Source organism: Hemitrygon akajei, chromosome 8 (assembly GCF_048418815.1).
Source record: "Hemitrygon akajei chromosome 8, sHemAka1.3, whole genome shotgun sequence".
NCBI classification, from domain to species: domain Eukaryota; kingdom Metazoa; phylum Chordata; class Chondrichthyes; order Myliobatiformes; family Dasyatidae; genus Hemitrygon; species Hemitrygon akajei.
Window position 1 is genome coordinate 9,868,904 of NC_133131.1, and position 17,353 is coordinate 9,886,256.

The 17,353-nt window shown below is 40.3% G+C and overlaps 1 protein-coding gene across 1 annotated transcript in view; it reads right to left on the reverse strand.

The window, feature by feature from the left end:
• rpa1 (replication protein A1) overlaps nt 1-17,353 on the reverse strand; it is a 91,449-nt gene that overhangs the window by 12,093 nt on the left and 62,003 nt on the right. The window contains exons 10-15 of the mRNA XM_073053184.1: nt 15,450-15,642; nt 14,927-15,066; nt 10,771-10,919; nt 7,294-7,423; nt 3,470-3,646; nt 2,442-2,549 (exon numbers count right to left, since the gene is read on the reverse strand). Coding sequence (XP_072909285.1) covers nt 2,442-2,549; nt 3,470-3,646; nt 7,294-7,423; nt 10,771-10,919; nt 14,927-15,066; nt 15,450-15,642 — 897 coding nt within the window. The remainder of the gene's footprint in view (nt 1-2,441; nt 2,550-3,469; nt 3,647-7,293; nt 7,424-10,770; nt 10,920-14,926; nt 15,067-15,449; nt 15,643-17,353) is intronic.

Consider the following 17,353-nt stretch of genomic DNA (forward strand, 5'->3'; position numbering starts at 1 on the left):
GATCCACAACAAGAATCCAGTATTGAAAATGTTAAAGCAAGTGTACAACACAGGCTAGACATTATACAATAACCATAAGACACGAGCAGAATTAGGCCTTCTCCCCATTATCTTTGACACCCTCCATGGTAGTGTAGTGGTTAGCACAACACTATTACGGCTCGGAGCATCCCGAAGTTCAGAATTCACTTCCGGTGTCATCTGCAAGATGTTTGTACATTTTCATGAACCATGCATAGTTTCTTCCCACAGCTCAAAGACATACTGGTAAGTTGGTTAACTGGTCATTGTAAATTGTCCTGTGATTAAGCTAATGTTAACCAGCTGGTTTGCTGGGCGATGCAGCTTGCTCAGGCAGAAGAACCTGCTCCACACAGGTTCGAAACAAATAAATGAATAATAAAGAACCTATCAATCTCCGCTTTAAATATATCCAATGACTTGGCCTTCACAGTCATCTGTGGCCAATTAAATCCAGCCCCCACCCCACCCTATTCTTCTAAACTCTAGTGAGAATAGGCAGCAAACACTCCTCATTTTAACCCTTTCGTTCCTGGGATCATTCTCCTGAATCTCCTCTGGACCATCTCCAAATGTCAGCACATCCTTTCTTAGATAAGGGGTCCAAGTACAGTCTGACCAATGCCTTATAAATCCTCAGCATTGTATCCTTGCTTGTATATTGCAGTCTCGAAATGAACACTAACATTGCATTTGTGAAAGGGAGAGAGAAGTTGACAAAGAACTGCATTGAATATGCTCATTCCACAAACCGTTCATTCATTAGTGCTTTTATTTTCATTTACTATTACAGTTTTTAAGAATTCAGCGGAAGAAATGTTCTCAGAAAGAATCTGGCTAGAGACCTGATTGAATTAGTCAGGGAAAAATTCAATAAGTACCAAGAAAGAATACTATTTCACTGGAGGCACAGCATCATATGTACATTGCAAGCTTGGCATCAGTGCCTCATCTGTGTACCCTGAGCCTTAAAAGGGCTAATTGTAAAGACCAAGCAATATTATTTTGTTTGCACTGGTTTCCAATGTTTGAATTTTGTGGGTTTAGAAGATTAGAGTTGGCTGCTCCCAGGAGGTGAAAAGCCTGAAAGAAAGTGGCTAACATTGTCAGCAATCCAACCATTCCAAAAGATATTCACTTTTGCCCACGGCTATTCTTCACTGATAAAGTCTCAATTAGGATGCAAATACCATTTAACATTAGCACCTTGAAAATTAATGATAAGTGTGAAAACAATGCCACTGATTTGAATCATTAACCTGCTTCTCTTTGTAGATGCTGAATGCTCTGTTGAGTAACCTCAGTACTTGATGCTTCATGGAATTCAAGCAATAATCCACAATAACAGAAGTTCAGATGAAAGCAATGAAAATGTAATAGATTTGTGTTGATAGATAGCAATATTGTCTTGAGGTTAAGTAATTTAGTGAAGTTCAACTATGATTGGTGCTCAAGAATTAACCTGAAGTCCCAGGTTAATTCTGCTCCCATCTCTTGTGGTTAAATTACTGTCTTAAGTAGATGGTGTCTATGGCTTTTAAAGTACAAAAGCACAGGTGAATTGCCACATTGCTATAGAATGTTATTCACTCATTTACAAAATTTTCATGTGCACTACCCCTGGACTTCAGTAAATTGCAACTTGTGAAACATTTTAAAATGGCAGGGGCAAATCTGGACTAAAACCTGAGAAGCTGAAAACACTTCTCTAGAGGAATACAAGAAAATGCTAGAGGAACTCAACAGGTCAAGCAGCATCTATGAAGTGAAACAGCTGACGTTTAAGACAGTTTTATCAAGACTGGAAAGGAATGGGGAAGATGCCAGTATAAAAAGGTTGGGGGTGGGGTGGGAATGGAGGTGGGCGAGAGAAGGGGGACAAATTAGAAGGTGATAGGTGAAGCCATGTGTGTGGGAAAGGTAAAGATACACTTCTCTAGCTCAATGGAAGTAGGATTTAAAAAGCAAATATTTTAATCCAAGAATCCCAACTGTTCACCATGGACAGTCTCAAGCCTGGCTGTGAGAGATGGTGGTTTGGGCATGGGGTTAGCAACCCCATCCTGTAAAAACCCAGTGCTACAGAAACTCTAAAGACCTCATCCCTGAGAGAGGAAGGATCTGTGAAGATGGGCTACACCTGGCAACAATTTGAAAGACTGGCTCAGGTGGGAGGACTCTGACGAGCTGCTGTCAGCAGCCTATACCCCAGTAGGGGTGATGAATGAAGAAGAATAATGCCAGCTTAATTTTCATCACTAGAATTCACTACCTTGGAGATAGGCAGATGGTACAAATCACAAATTATCAGTTTCTTCAGAGAAGAACAAAAGATATGGAAAAAGGAAAAATTGATATTCAGCTGATCAAGTCCAGATATTAAAACTGAAATACATTTAAGGAAACAAATAAACACTCACCGAGTCCTTCAGCTCTCCAAGATAATTGGCATTCTGCCCAAGGATTGCCTCACTTGTCTCTTGGAAACACGTTACCCACTGATTTTCTCCGAAGTCTGCCAGATTTACCTGAGGATGTAATTGAAGACTGATTTGCACGCAGAAAGTTACCTGATATTTTAAAATCCTTCCAGAAAGCAATAGTTTAAATCATTAAAAAACATTTATCACAAATTCTAAACGACTTAATGTTAAGAAAAATAGCGAAAGACTACCTCAGTTACTGTAAGCATTTACAACTTCCAGTACTGGTTCTATCAAGTCAACAAACTACATGGCAAGTGTTAGTGTGCTCAACAATCATCTGTAGAGAACACCTCCACCCTACAGGTCTCAGGTGACAGCACAATCGTGACAAGAGATTCTACAGATGCTAGAAATCCAGAATAATGCACACAAAATGCTGGAGAAATTCAGCAGGTCAGGTAGTATCCATGGAATTAATATTTGGCCCATGCTATACACCTAGAAAGCAGAAAACTAAATATTTGTACATGAGTCTTTCTCTTCTCCTCACTTGGCCATCACCTTCCTCTAGTGCCCCTCCTCTTCCCCTTTCTCTTGTGGGCTACTCTCCTCTCCCATCAGATTCCTTCTTCAATCCTTGACCTTTCACCTGTCACTTCCCAGTTTTTCACTTCATCCCCCCCCCCCTTCCACCCACCTTCCCCGCTCACCTAGTCTCACCAATCACCTGTCAGCTTGTACCCCCCCACCTTGCTTTGGCACCTTTCACCTTCCTTTCCAGTCCAAATGAAGGGTCTCAGCCGAAAACATTGATTGTTTATCCCTCTCCATAGATGCTGCCTGACCTGCTGAGTAAAATCAGTGAGCTTCTTGAACTCTGCTTGATAAGTTATTCTTTCAGTTATGTGTACTCATCACCACGGAACATTCTAAAACTTAAAATTTGAGTGCTGTGCAAGAAATTATTATTTGTGAAAGAATAGAAACCAAATTTTCAATCATGCTCTCAAGAGTTCACTTACTGACAAGATCATTCGATATTTGAAGTTGGGGAACTCGCGATCACATTTCTCACATCTATAAAGGCCATTCTGTTGATCCACAACCTTCTTATTGCAGTCTGCAGTGGGACACGCCTGGTACATGCAGTTTTCCTTCCTTAGGTACACAATGGTACCGACAGTCGTGTAATAATCAGGCTAAAGAAAAGATTACTTATTTAGAGATACAGTATGGAACAAACTCCACCAGCCCAAACCACATCACCCAGTAACCCAGTGATTTAACTCTAGCCTAATCACAGGACAACATAAAATAACCACTTACCCTACCAACCAGTACATCTGTGGACTGTGCAGGCAACTGGAGCACCCAGAGGAAATTCACGTGGTTAAGGGGAGAAGGTACAAACTCCTTACAAATGGCCCCGGAATTAAACTCCAAACACCCTGATCTCTAATGGTGCTGTGCTAACCGCTAAGCTACTGTGGCTCCCTAAATGATTAGAGCAGAAATGATCCATTGTGAATGTATACACACTACAAAATACTTTTTTGTCCGTCAATTTTTTGAGTCATCAGCGTGGACCAATAGGATATACACACTTTCTAAGGACCATCAAGGAGCAAAGGTTTGAAATAGCAGACAACAGAAATTGTGTACAACAAGACAAGCTTGGTCAACAGCGTTGGGTTCTAACTCAAGCAGTACTGTATATACTCGGGCCTTATTCTTGCAGAGCCTTTTCTTCCACTTCATTTCTTTCCAAAAAAAAAACTCATTTCCACTTTCTCCAGGGCAGCTGAGATGAATAAATGCAATTGCCTCATGCAGTTATCATCCATAAATGTGTTGTAAGGTGTGCAGCGTGGTTTGGAAAAATTTCTGATTTATCCTCTCCGCAAAGCGTGAGTACAATTAATATCTTCCATGAAATAAACCAACCCAAGTGGAAAAAGTTCAATCAGAGTTAGGGGCGCACAGCATTAAAAAAGCAATAACACCACACCTACATGGATTTTCTATCTATAAAACTACTTCCCGCAGCCCCATCACTTAGCCTGCACTTGTATCAACTTCATCCATTATTAATACCAATGTCTACAATTATAGCAGAGAAACAAATATAAAGTTGTCTGTCTGCAATTTAACAGACTTCAATAAATCACACTGGGCCAACTCTTTAAGGTTAACATATGAGGAATGTTTGATGGCTCAGGACTGCACTTGGAGTTTAGAAGCATGATGAAGGATCTAATTGAAACCTATCAAATATTGGAAGGCCTGGAGTGGATGTTTCCAATGGTGGGGCAGTCTAGGACCAGAGGACACAACTGAAGAGGAGAACATATCTTTGGAATCTCTTTAGCCAGAATGTGTGGAATCCGTTGCCACAGGCGGCTGTGGAAGTCAAGTTACTTAAAGCAGAGGTTTCTGATTAGTAAGGGTGTCAAAGGTTACAGGGAGAAGGCAGGAGAATGGGGTTAAGACGGATAATAATTTAGCTATGATCGAATGGCAGAGCTGATGCGATGGGACGAATGGTATAATTCTGCTCCTATGTCTGTGGCCTATTAACTTACGCTTATTTATTTTACAAAGTTAAATACAAGAATATGCAGATGCTGGAATTCTTCAGCAACACGCACAGAATGCTGGAGGAACTCAGTGAGTCAGGCAGCATACATGGAGGAGAATAAACAGTTGAAATTTCAGTCCATGACCCTTGATCAGGACGCATTTTTTACCAAGTTATCTGGAGGAAAGTTGGATAACAAATTTTAAGGAGCTTATTTGGAGAAGTTTTTCAAAAAATATTTAAACTTTAATGGAATTAGAGGAGTAGGCATCTGTAAAAACTACCAAATATGCTTCAGAATGTACATTAGCCAAGGAAGCACCGATGAGAGCCAGAGGCAAAGTATAACATGCTGCAGTAACAAACAACGGCCCTCCAATTTATTATAAATTAGTTGAATTTTGAAGCAACTGTTAAATCACTTTGGTTTTATGTTGAGAATATGTAAATATCTACTTATCAAAAGCAGACTTATATAACAACCTGCATCATCATGAGCTCATTCTCCCCAAAATAAAAGCTAAACCTTGAATACTAAAAATCTCATCTTGAGTTGATAAATTTATAGACTAGATTTTCAAACAGCTGCCAGGTATCAGATTGACAGGAACCAATTATGACGAACAAAACTCCCTCAGAATATAGTGCTGAGAGATATAGGAACCCTGCATCAGGTGCCGTCGTACAGATAATATGCCTCAAGTGAATTACCGAGCAACAAGAAATCATGAATCAAATGCCACATTCAATACCAGTTACACAAAATTTCAGGTTTGCTGCCCCATGTCAATAATCTGCTCCATAATACCAATGCTGAAAAACTTGATCATGAACCCTCAAGAGAGTTTACAATTCCATGTGCTCTCTTCTCATTGCCATTGGGCAGGAGGTACAGGAGCCTCAGGTCCCGTACCAGCAGGTTCTGGAACAGTCAGTACCCTTCACCCATCAGGCTGCTGAATGAGTATGGATAACTTCACTCATGTTCTCAGTATTATTTATTAATCATTACTTTCTTCTGTATTTGCAGTTTTGTTTTGCACATTGCTTGCTTGCCGTTGTTTGTGTGTAGTTTTTAAAGAGCATAAGATATTGCAGCCAAATTAGGCCATTTGGTCCATTGAGTCTGCTCTGTCATCATTTTTCCTCAGACTCTATCTCCTGTCTTCTCTCTGTATCACTTTATCCCCTGACCAATCGAGTATCTATCAACCTCAGCTTTAAACATACATAAAGACTTGGCCTCCACATCCCTGTGGCAACAAATTCCACAGATTCACCACCCTCTGGCCAAAAAAAATTCCTCATCCCTGTTCTAAAGGGACACCCTCTATTCTGAGGCTGTGTCCTCTGGTCTTAGTGGATGTGGAGAGGATGTTTTCTATGGTGGGAGAGGCCTTTCACCATTCAACGTAAGAACAAGGGGTGATCTCACTGAAGCCTGAATTCTAGAGAATACAGGCTCAGAACCATCAAACGCTCTTCGTGTGACAAGCTGTTCAATGCTGGAATCATTTTTGTGAACTTCCTTTGAACCCTTTAATTGATTCTATTGATTTTAGTTGATTCTGTAGTGGATCTTTGCATCTGCTGTGAATGTCCACAAGAAAATGAATCTCAGGATGGAATACAGTCTGCTCTCCAGTGCAGTCTAATCACATCATCAACTTAACCAACACACCACCTGTCAGCTGGATTGGATTACTTGATATTACGTATCCCAAGTTCTTAAACAAAAAGGGGGAAGAATAATCAAATGGAATGAGATTAAGCATAACAATCCATGTAGCACTTCCCTACGGGATATCCCAATCAATTTATTAGCTGAAAACTAATCTGGAAAAACTTAATTTTGATGCCAGCCTGCCAGATATCAGCACCAGGTATTTTTAAAAGATGGGTGGATTTTAAAAAAAGCAGTTGAAGTAAAAAAATGATTCAGTAGGACTACAAGGTTCTTCAAACAAACATGCAAGACTCCAAACTGCCTCCATCAAGAAAATAATGTGCAAGGGCATACATAGAAAATGCGGATTTAAAAAAAACCAAGTATAACATTCAGGAGGGAAGGGCACAAGTAAAGTTGAAGGGAGAGGAAGGAAAAAAAAGCTGGATGATAGCATTCTGGCATAGCAAAAGCTTTGAATATGTCATACAACTTACTAGAAGCATTCAACAGAAATGCCAGACAAAATAACATTGACAATGGAATATTTGGAATACTATTCTACCAAGCTGGGGCTCCTGTCAACCCACGTCTGAACTCACCTTATCTCCGTGACCCAAATTTTCATTTTTAACTTCAAGTAGTACTTTCCAGTTCGTGTTCCCCCCTGTGGAACCACCCTTCATATCAGAAATAGATGTTCCTTCCATCACCTGGCCTTCAGTATCAAACCTGCACAGCAAACATAACACACGTGAACAGTCACATTTAATCCAACAAGTGCCAGATGTAGACATCAACCTTTTAAAAAGAAAAACTTGGTAAGAGGGCATTAAATCTACGAGAATACTTCAAACCAATGATATTTTAAGTGGAGATGTGCATTACAACAATAAGGTAAGATTTGACTCAACAAGCAATCTGCAGGAAGCATTCAGCAGGCAGAGCAGCTTCTGTTGGGAGGAAATGCATCGATGTTTTGGGTCAAAACCCTAAATCAGGGTTGAAAGTGGAGAGGTGATAAAGAGGAGTAGCGAGGAAGGACTGGCAAGTCCTGGCTGTTAACTGCTTCTACAGTCCAAAAGATTTTTCAGAAACTGGTGGACACCAGTATAGCTGCATTTCTCTGACATTTCAAACAGTTGACCATCAGAAACCTCCTACGTAGTAACTGTAGCATTCCATTCACCCCGTGGGTTTGATGCGCCATCCAGTAAGATTGTGGTATAACCACAAGTTCACATTCTCTACTAGTGGCAAAGAATTCACCATCTATCTCAGCCCTGAATATGCTAAGCATTCAAACATTCTGAAGGCTTCAGAAGTTAAACATTTTATAACTTTAACACATCACCTACAGTCTTTCAAGTTCCAGGTTGTAAAGGAAAAAATCTCTTATTCCAGGAATCATTCTTGAAAGCCCATGTTGGACAGACTACATGGCAAATTTAATCTACATGAAGGGCCAAGAGCAATTGACACAAGCAGATGATGTAGAGCACCATGGGGGGAAATAACACGACTTTGTTAACAATTTGCTTCATGCCCTATGACATCGAGTCTTTAATGCAACATGTCTCTACAGGCACTAGCATCCTACAGCACTCTGTCCAACCAGCATTCATGAGCAAGTCTAGTTTTTGAAGGTCTACATACTGTCTTCACAATCATGCAATAAATAGGAAGACCTGCCCCAGTTGTGCCCAGAAAAATTCTTCAGGGGGTGGGAGAGAAAGGAAGAAAAGAAATTCAGTGCAACTTCAATATGAAAGAACTCCTTTTACAGATTCAAATACATTCCTCAGCACACATAATCCACGAAAGACTGGTTGTTTTTATTCATATATAGATGATGGTAAATAAAAGGCAGCTTTTTATCACTGGGTACCAGTGCATGAAGCCAGTCAAGGTGGCACAATGCTAGTCTCATGGATCATCACCCAAATCCCTGGAATTCACAACATAAAACTGTCCACAAGTCAGCAGGAACCTCTACCTGGTTTGTTGGGTTTCACGGCTGTGGAAAACAACAGCGGGCAATGCTCCCTACAAAAAGTCAGTCATACTTTTATGGAGCTGAGTCCTCAGCTTAGACTGTGTAATACCAGATCTAGGAGTGCATCAAGCAGCAAGTCAGCATGCCAAATACGAAAATCTACCACCACTAACTTGGAAAATGTTCAGTATAAAATTTAAGATGAAATAATTTTAATTTACTTGAATCAATTTAGCTAACATTTGATCTACACACATATAATCTGTGCTTCTTTCGAAAACAGATCTTACAAAAGCCATTAGGAATGGACACAGCTTGGTGCCAACAGCATTAATAAAACCACTAGAACCTTTCACAATCACACTTATGTTCAGTAAAGCTGGGTTCACATTAGGGTCATCCAAATTTTAAAATGTCTGGCTCCAAAATATTAATGTACCCTTTAAGTGCATTTTCCAAAATAAGACAGCATCATTTGCACATTTGATTTCCATGTTTACATCAATATAATGCATTATACAAATTGCAAACAATTTTCCTACCCCCACTGTTGCATGCAAGCAAGAGGATAAATAAAACAGCCAGTGTTGTGTGCCTGTAAGATGAATTATTGATAGGAAACTACAGTAAAGACTTTCACTATTGACACCAACTGCTAGTTGGAGGCATTTTTCATAGACCTACTGGCCAAACAAATGGGCCAACTGCAGATCTAATCCAAAAATGCAATTCAGATTATTAAATCAATTCCCTTTACTCATTGTTTAAAGTTGTAAAATTTGATGCAAAATTCAATAACTTTGCCGGTTACTCTGAAATAAGGGAGGCGCATTTCTGTTCTTGGCTTTGTGTTATTCATAAAATTAGTTCCTGTGGGCAACAATAAAAAGCCAGCAAGACAAGCACAGGTTCTTGGAATTAGAAGCAGAGTTTAAGGTAGAGATAGATAGGTTCTTGATAAGGAATTTGGTAAACATTAAGGTGAGAAAGTCCAGCAGGTTACAATTAGATCAGATACAGACTTGCTGAAAGGCAAGCTGGCCCAAAGGGCAGAGTGGCCTATGCGTGCCCCTTTTTCACGAGCACATGGCTTGAAAACTGAACTCCATAGAAACAATCCAGTAAAAGCTGCTTTTAGCATCAAATGTACAAGACAATATGATGATCGTGGTGTGCCCTGATGAAGGATCTCAGCCCAAATCGTCAGCTGTCTGTTCCCCTCCATAGATACTGCCTGACCTATTGAGTTCCTCCAGCATTTTGCATGTGTAACTCTGGATGACTGTGGTACTGCACAGCTACTTCTATAAACTGTTTTCAACAGATGATGTACAGTATCAAAAGCTTCTACTTTATCTACCAGGCACAACATCTGATTACATTTTCTATTTCACAGTTCCAACAAATTCTGGACATGTAGCTTATTCCTCTTTCTTCTTTCACTTAGGCAAACATATTTATGTGAAATAGCTTCAATAGGGCGCCTGTTACAAGTTAGATACCATAACCAAAACTACTGAATATAAACTTCTGGCTTCCCTCTTACCCCTTTCTCTTCACCTCACCTGCCTATCACCACCCTCTGCTGGCCCTCCTCCTTCCCTTTCTCCAGTGGACCACTCTCTTCTCCTATTAGATTCCTTCCTCAGCTCTTTATCTTTTTCATTTATTACCTCCCAGCCTCTCGCTTCATTTCTCCCCCACCCTCCTTCCTTCCACCTCACCTGGATTCACCCAACACCTGCCAGTGTGTACTCCTTCTTCCCCCCCCCCCCCCCCCCCCACCCCAACTTCTTATTCTGGCTTCTTCACCTCTTCTTTTCCAGTCCTGATGAAGGGTCTCATCCTAAAACATCAACTGTTCATTCCTCCCCAGAGATGTTGCCTGACCTACTGAGTTCCTCCAGCATTGTGTATGCATTACTGAACATGAAAAGCAAATCACTCCAGTATCAGGTAGATTTATACTGAGATTCAGTACAAGTTCAAAAAAAAAAAAATTGCAAAGACATTGATTCATATAATATAAACATAGAACATTTTAATATTAACAATACTCAAGGAAAGCGAACACAATACACACCATGCTCTTAGTTTGAAAGCCTCTGGAATGTCAGGGTTAATCAAGACGGTGCTGGACGACAAAACAGATAGAGATCTGCCACCAAAATCTGAAAGTCTGGCTCCTTTAATGGCCACCACTGGCTGTCCTGATCCGTCAAACTTTTCAGCCTAGGGGGAAAGAAAACATAAGTTTCTAACTTTCTTTGAAGACTGTGGAACCAGGCATGTCAATGGAACCACAGTCATAGCGTAATACAGCACAGAAACAGACCCTTCAACCAAATTCCTCCAGGTCACCACAGCATTCTCCCTACTCGACCCAGTTGCCAACATTCAGTCCATTTGACATGCAGGATAAAAGTCCTTCTCACACAATGTAAAAAGAAATAAACATTTTGCTACAAAACATTTGTCTCTCGACGGACACGCACATGGTATGTCTTTAAGTACAGAAAACAGCAATGCAGCCCATCTTCTAGGACTGCAGCCCTCTCCCAGAAAGTAGGGGTTGTTTGTAATCTTAAATCAGGAGCTCACTAATCAGTGGAAATAATACATCAGTATACAACTCGTCATTTCATGAGGCACACCTTTACGTTAATACAATCTCATCATGTTGATCATGTGGCAGCAACTCAGTGCACAGATGCATGCAGACATGGTCAAAAGGTTCAGTTGTTGTTTGGACCAAATATCAGAATGGGGAAGAAATGTGATCCAAGCGACTTTGACCGAGCAATGATTCTTGGTGCCAGATGGGGTGGCTTGAATAGCTCAAACTGCGGATTCCTAGGATTTTCAAGTACAATAGTACAAAACAACAACAAAAAACATCCAGTGAGCAGCAGTTCTGTGGGCGACAATGCCTTGTTACTGAGAAGTCATGGGAGATTGGCCAGACTGGTTCAAGCTGACAGGATTGCAACAATAATGCAAATAACATGTTACAACAGTGGTGTGCAGAAGAGTCTTTCTGAATGCACAATACAAACCTTGAAGACCACAAGCATACGCTCAGTGGCTACTTTAATAGGTACAGGATGTATACTGCTTTATAGGCACTCCATTGTGCACTCTATTCCAAAATAACAAAAGCCTCACCTTCAAATTCTTTCTTTAAACTACTATGTCCCTTCATGTTGACAATGGTAATCCGTTTCTTTAATGGAATGTCAAATTCTGCATACAACTGTGTTAATTGTTCAACATGACGTTCCTTACACAATTTTCAATCTTTGTGTTGCAGCAAACACACAGTTTTCCAAACTGCTCACTGAGCCAGCACCATTGTCCTACAATGCACGTACAATAACATCCACACTCCCGTGGATATGGACGATTCCTCAACTACTGACATTTTAAAAACATTTTATTTCCCTATTTTTTTCCTGTCAGAAAATTAAATCCCATTGGAATTACAATCCATTGGCCATCTTTTTACCCACAGTCTACTTGAGTCTGTCAGCTCAAACTCACTTTATCCCCCAGTTGAAATCTGCTCCATTTGAAAAATTAATGTTTTACCCATTGCTATTTCCAAATAAAAATAAGTCCCAATGAAAGGTCTCAGCCTTAAACATCAGTTGTTAATTTCCCTCCATAGATACCACCTGACTTGCTGAATTACTCCAGTAATTTGTGTGTTTCTTTTCAAAGCCTTTTCTCCCTTTGCCCCCTATCTGTTTATCTTATTTCTGCATCCATTATACTCCTGTATTGCATGTCAGAACACACTTGGAACTGTACTATCAATTCTGCTACATATAATCCATATTCCCTGTCTAATCCTTAAAACAAATGTCCTGATGTTGATATTCTTGCAAGCTAGAATATCAGCATTGATTGCAAAAAGGACATGTTACAAATTGAAATTTTATTCAACAGAACCTATAATAGTATATAAACATGTGGTAAAATAATATTGAAGCAATGGTTTAGAAAAATCACCAAGTTGCTTCAAGTACCTGGTGTCAACATTTTTAAAGATCTAGCCTCAGCCCAACAGCTATTACCCTTCAACCATCAGGTTTGGCTTTATGCTTGGGGTCATTGTCTTGCTGGAAAAGAAATCTTCTCCTAAGTCGCAGTTCTCTTGCGGACTGCATCAGGTTTTCCTCCAGGACTTCCCTGTATTTTGCGACATTCATTTTATCCTCTGCCTTCACAAGCCTTCCAGGGCCTGCTGCAGTGAAGCATCCCCACAGCACGATGCAACCATCACAATCCTTCACGATAGGGATGATGTGTTTTTGATGATGCGTGGGGCTTGCCTTATGCCAAACATAGCATTTAGTCTGATGGCCAAAAAGCTCAATTTTAGTTTCACCAGACCATAGAACCTTCTTCCAGCTGACTTCAGGATCTCTTGTATGCCTTCTGGAAAACTCTAGCTGAGATTTCATGAGAGTTTTTTTCTAACAATGGCTTTTTCTCTTTGCTACTCTCTCATAAAGCTGTGATTACTCCCCCACCTCAGCCACTGAAGCTTACAACTCCTCCTCCAGTTATCATAGGTCTCTTGGTGGCCTCCCTCATGACATGATGATGGCATCTGCCTGTCTCAAAGGACCATAAGACATAGGAGCAGAATTAGGCCATCTGGCCTATCGAGTCTGCTCTGCCATTCAATCATGGCTGATCTTCTACCTTTTCCTCAAACCCAGTTCCTGGCCTTCTGCCCGTTACCTTTGATGCCGTGTCCAATCAAGAACCTATCAATCTCTGCCATAAATACTCCCAATGACCTGGCCTCCACAGCTGCATGTGGCAACAAATTCCACAAATTCACCACCCTCTGGCAAAAGAAATTTCTCCGCATCTGTTTTGAAAGGGCGCCCTTCTACCCTGAGGCTGTGCCTTCTTGTCCTAGACTCTCCTGCCATGGGAAACATCCTTACCACATCTACTCCGTCTGGGCCTTTCAACATTCAAAAGGTTTTAATGAATTCCCCCCCCCCCCCCACTTTCTGAATTCCATTGAGTACCTCATACGATAACCCTTTCATTCCTGGAATCACCCTCGTGAACCTCCTCTGGACCCTCTCTGATGCTAAGATGAGGGGCCCAAAACTATACACAATACTCAAGGTGAGGCCTCACCAGTGCCTTATAAAGCCTCAGCATCACATCCTTGCTCTTGTATTCTAGACCTCTTGAAAAAAATGCTAACATGGCATTTGCCTTCCTCACCACCGACTCATCCTGCAAGTTAACCTTCAGTGTGTTCTGCACAAGGACTCCCAAGTCCCTCTGCATCTCAGAATCGTGCACTTTCTCCCCATTCAGAAAACAGTCCGCACATTTATTTCTACTATCAAATTGCATGTCCATGCATCTTTGGACTGTGGGAGGAAACCGGAGCACCTGAAGGAAACCCACACGTTCATGGGTTGGGACATACAAGCATCTTACAGACGGCGCTGGAACTGAACTCCACGAGCTCTGAGCTAACCGCTATGCTACACCAGAACCCTTCCTTTTTCACTACCATAGTGCATGATCATGCATTTTCCAACAATGGAGCACTGGAGTGACCTCTTCAGGGCACAAGCTTGAGTGGAAGGTATGAAGATCCTGGGACCCCCCCCCCCCCCCATCATCAAGATCCGCCTCTTGGCCTCACCAGTGCAGTCCAAAGGAAAGTGACGCAATACGTTTGGCACCAGTTTGGCCGCAAGGGCTGTCAGAAGAATATTCGGTGACACCCAGCCAGCTTAGTGGTGCCATTCCAGATCTTTTGTCTGGGTTTACTTCCCTTGCCTTCGTCTCTCCTGAGGCTGCCATAAGGCAGTGGGGCAATTTCACGACGTAAGTCAGTGACAATAAACCATATTCTGATTGGTGATTAGTTATATTCTCCCTTGTATTACAGAGCAAGACCATCTCCGGTTGAGATTGCTTGAAGTTAACTTCCAATGACTTAATTCTGATGGAAGACAGGCATCAGTAAGAGATGCAAAGGTAAGAAATTCCTCGTTATGCCAACACTGTCCCAACCCTGCCTTGGAAAATTAGTTTAAGATACAATCAGAAGACTGCTGCCCTCAAAGTCTGTAGCACAAAGTATGCACAGAGTTCAGTGAATATAGCTGATTATCATAAATTCAGCTGCAAGAATATTCATATCACAAGTTCTACAGAACTGATGCTCAATTCTGGAAAATAAAGATGCTTACATCTTCACCCCACAGCGTAGTACTGACAACTTTCCCAGACGTGTCCATCAGAAAAATATTTCTCTTGGATACTTCACGATTATTTGACCTCACTGTTATCTTAGTGACATCTTCAAACGACTTGCAGATTCCAATTATATCTGAAATGAGATTTTTTTGGAGAAAAAGGTAAAAAAATGTTAATTAAGTACAGCATACAAACAAAAATTCTAATAAAGACAATGGAAATTGTCTAAGGAATTAATACTTCACAATATGTATTGAAAACTGTTGATTCAAGTCACAATGGTACTTCTGGTTCTCTGTTTTACCAGATCAAGCTGCCAAATTATTTCCCATCAATTTAATCCATATCCCAACCTACACATAAAATTGTTTTAACAGAGACTACTGAGATGGAACGTCCAAAGAATTTTTGTCAACTTGTTTCCAGACAGCACCATCCAGTGACCAGACGCAGAACTTTAGTGATTCATTACAAATTACTGCCCTGCACCAATATCCCCCAACAGAAAACCCTCACCGAGCATAGTATCCTTGTCCTTGCTTTCAAGCTGATTAATCGGTACAAACTCAAATTGTACTGTGGGCAAGTCATCTCCATCACTACAAGGGATCACAGAGGTTTCATTGTTAAATGTCATCTCATAATCATTCTTCACAGATGTGTACTGCTTGTTGGCAGTCTTCAGAGTTGCTTTTGACACAAAATATACCTGGAATGACAAAACGAGTTCACATTTATACGCAACTGTTTTTGCACTGCTAATAAAGTAGGATCTTACACCTCCAATTCTCATTTTTTGAAAGAATAGAAAACCTGCATGCAGGTTATAAATAAAGTCTACCTACACTGCACTTTCTCTGTACGGTAACACTTTATATTCTGCACTGTTATTTTACTTCCTACTACTTCAATGCACCATTGTAATCAATTGATTTGTATGGATAGAATGCAAGGTTTTTTTCCCCAACTGTACTGCTGTATGTGTGACAACAATAAACCAACTTAATAATTTACCAACTATCTGCACAGCACGAGGTGAAAGTTTGTTCAAGTGAGCATAATTGCTCACATCACTTTATCTCTTGCAATTTTCTTTCCATGGGAAAGCAGGTGGAATGGAAAAAAAAATGGTCAAGCAGCTCGTCCATAACATAACATCCTCATTATCACTGTAGTGTATTTAAACTTCCTGCATTAGCTCACACAAGTAGAAATTAATGAACACTGGATAATGATTTCAAGGCCAAAGCATTTTCCTGGTAATTGTATCTGAACATGAAAATATTTTAAAATAAACTCAGACGCCCACAAGAAAACTTTTGGGAAATAATTAAAGCAGCTCTTTTGACAAAACTCATCTTGCACTTTATATTAAAAACCATTTCTAGGTTTAATAAAGTGAATTTTTATTCAGATGGAAAACTTTCATCTTTGCTTTCTGATTTACAATAGGAAAGGCAAATTAAAGATTAATGACAAATCATTAAGGTAGCATTTGGTCTATTCCATCCATTGCCACACTAGTTTTCTCTAGAAATATATCCTTTCAGCCTCTTATTTTTCCTTTTCACATTTAATGAAATTCCTTTAAAGTGATACATACATAGTCAGTACCCAAATAGTAACTGCTGTTTTAGTAATGGCAGTGATAGATCCAATCCACCTCTGTTTTGACTGCTTCAAGCCTTAGACCTCCTTTACCTTCACTCTGAAAAAAATACCTCACTACCCTCAAGTCTCTTTTCACGTTGTAACTCATTATTCCAGGAGTTAAACTCCAAAGAGGAATCATTTTCCGAATAAATACACAAGACAAATATTACAACTCAACTTCTGGTTGGACGAGCCAAGAACAGAGGATAACTAAACTGAGATGTGTGATTCCTTTAAGATTCTGAAGTCACATTGTCTCATTGTTAAGCTTCCATTATAAACTATGTTTCTATGTAAAGTTGAATGAAAAACTCTTTAAACCACATTGATTTATATTCTAATCTGAGTAGTAGCTCCAATGCAGTCAACTGGAGCAAGGCTTCAGAATTTAACTCTCAATTTCAGCTTCAATTCTGTTGCCCAATCATTAAACCACCATTTGTTTTTATGATGAGGTACTGGGGCACAAGACAAAAGAATCCAAGGTCTCTACCCACCCCCTTAGACATTTAACTGTGTACTTCTGGCTTTCCAAGGAAGTCCACCAACACAAATGTGATGTTGGATAGAGCCAGAACCCCTCTCCCCCCAAGAAATGTTACTTATAACATTTGCAATAATATTGAAATTTCCAGTTGGACATTTCATTTTGTCACAAGATTCACACTACTATAGCTTAGTATTTAAGACCATCATTCCTGCAGTCCTGATGAAAAAGCTACAGAAGCTGGGACCCTCTGCAGAAATTCCTACATACCTCGGTTTTA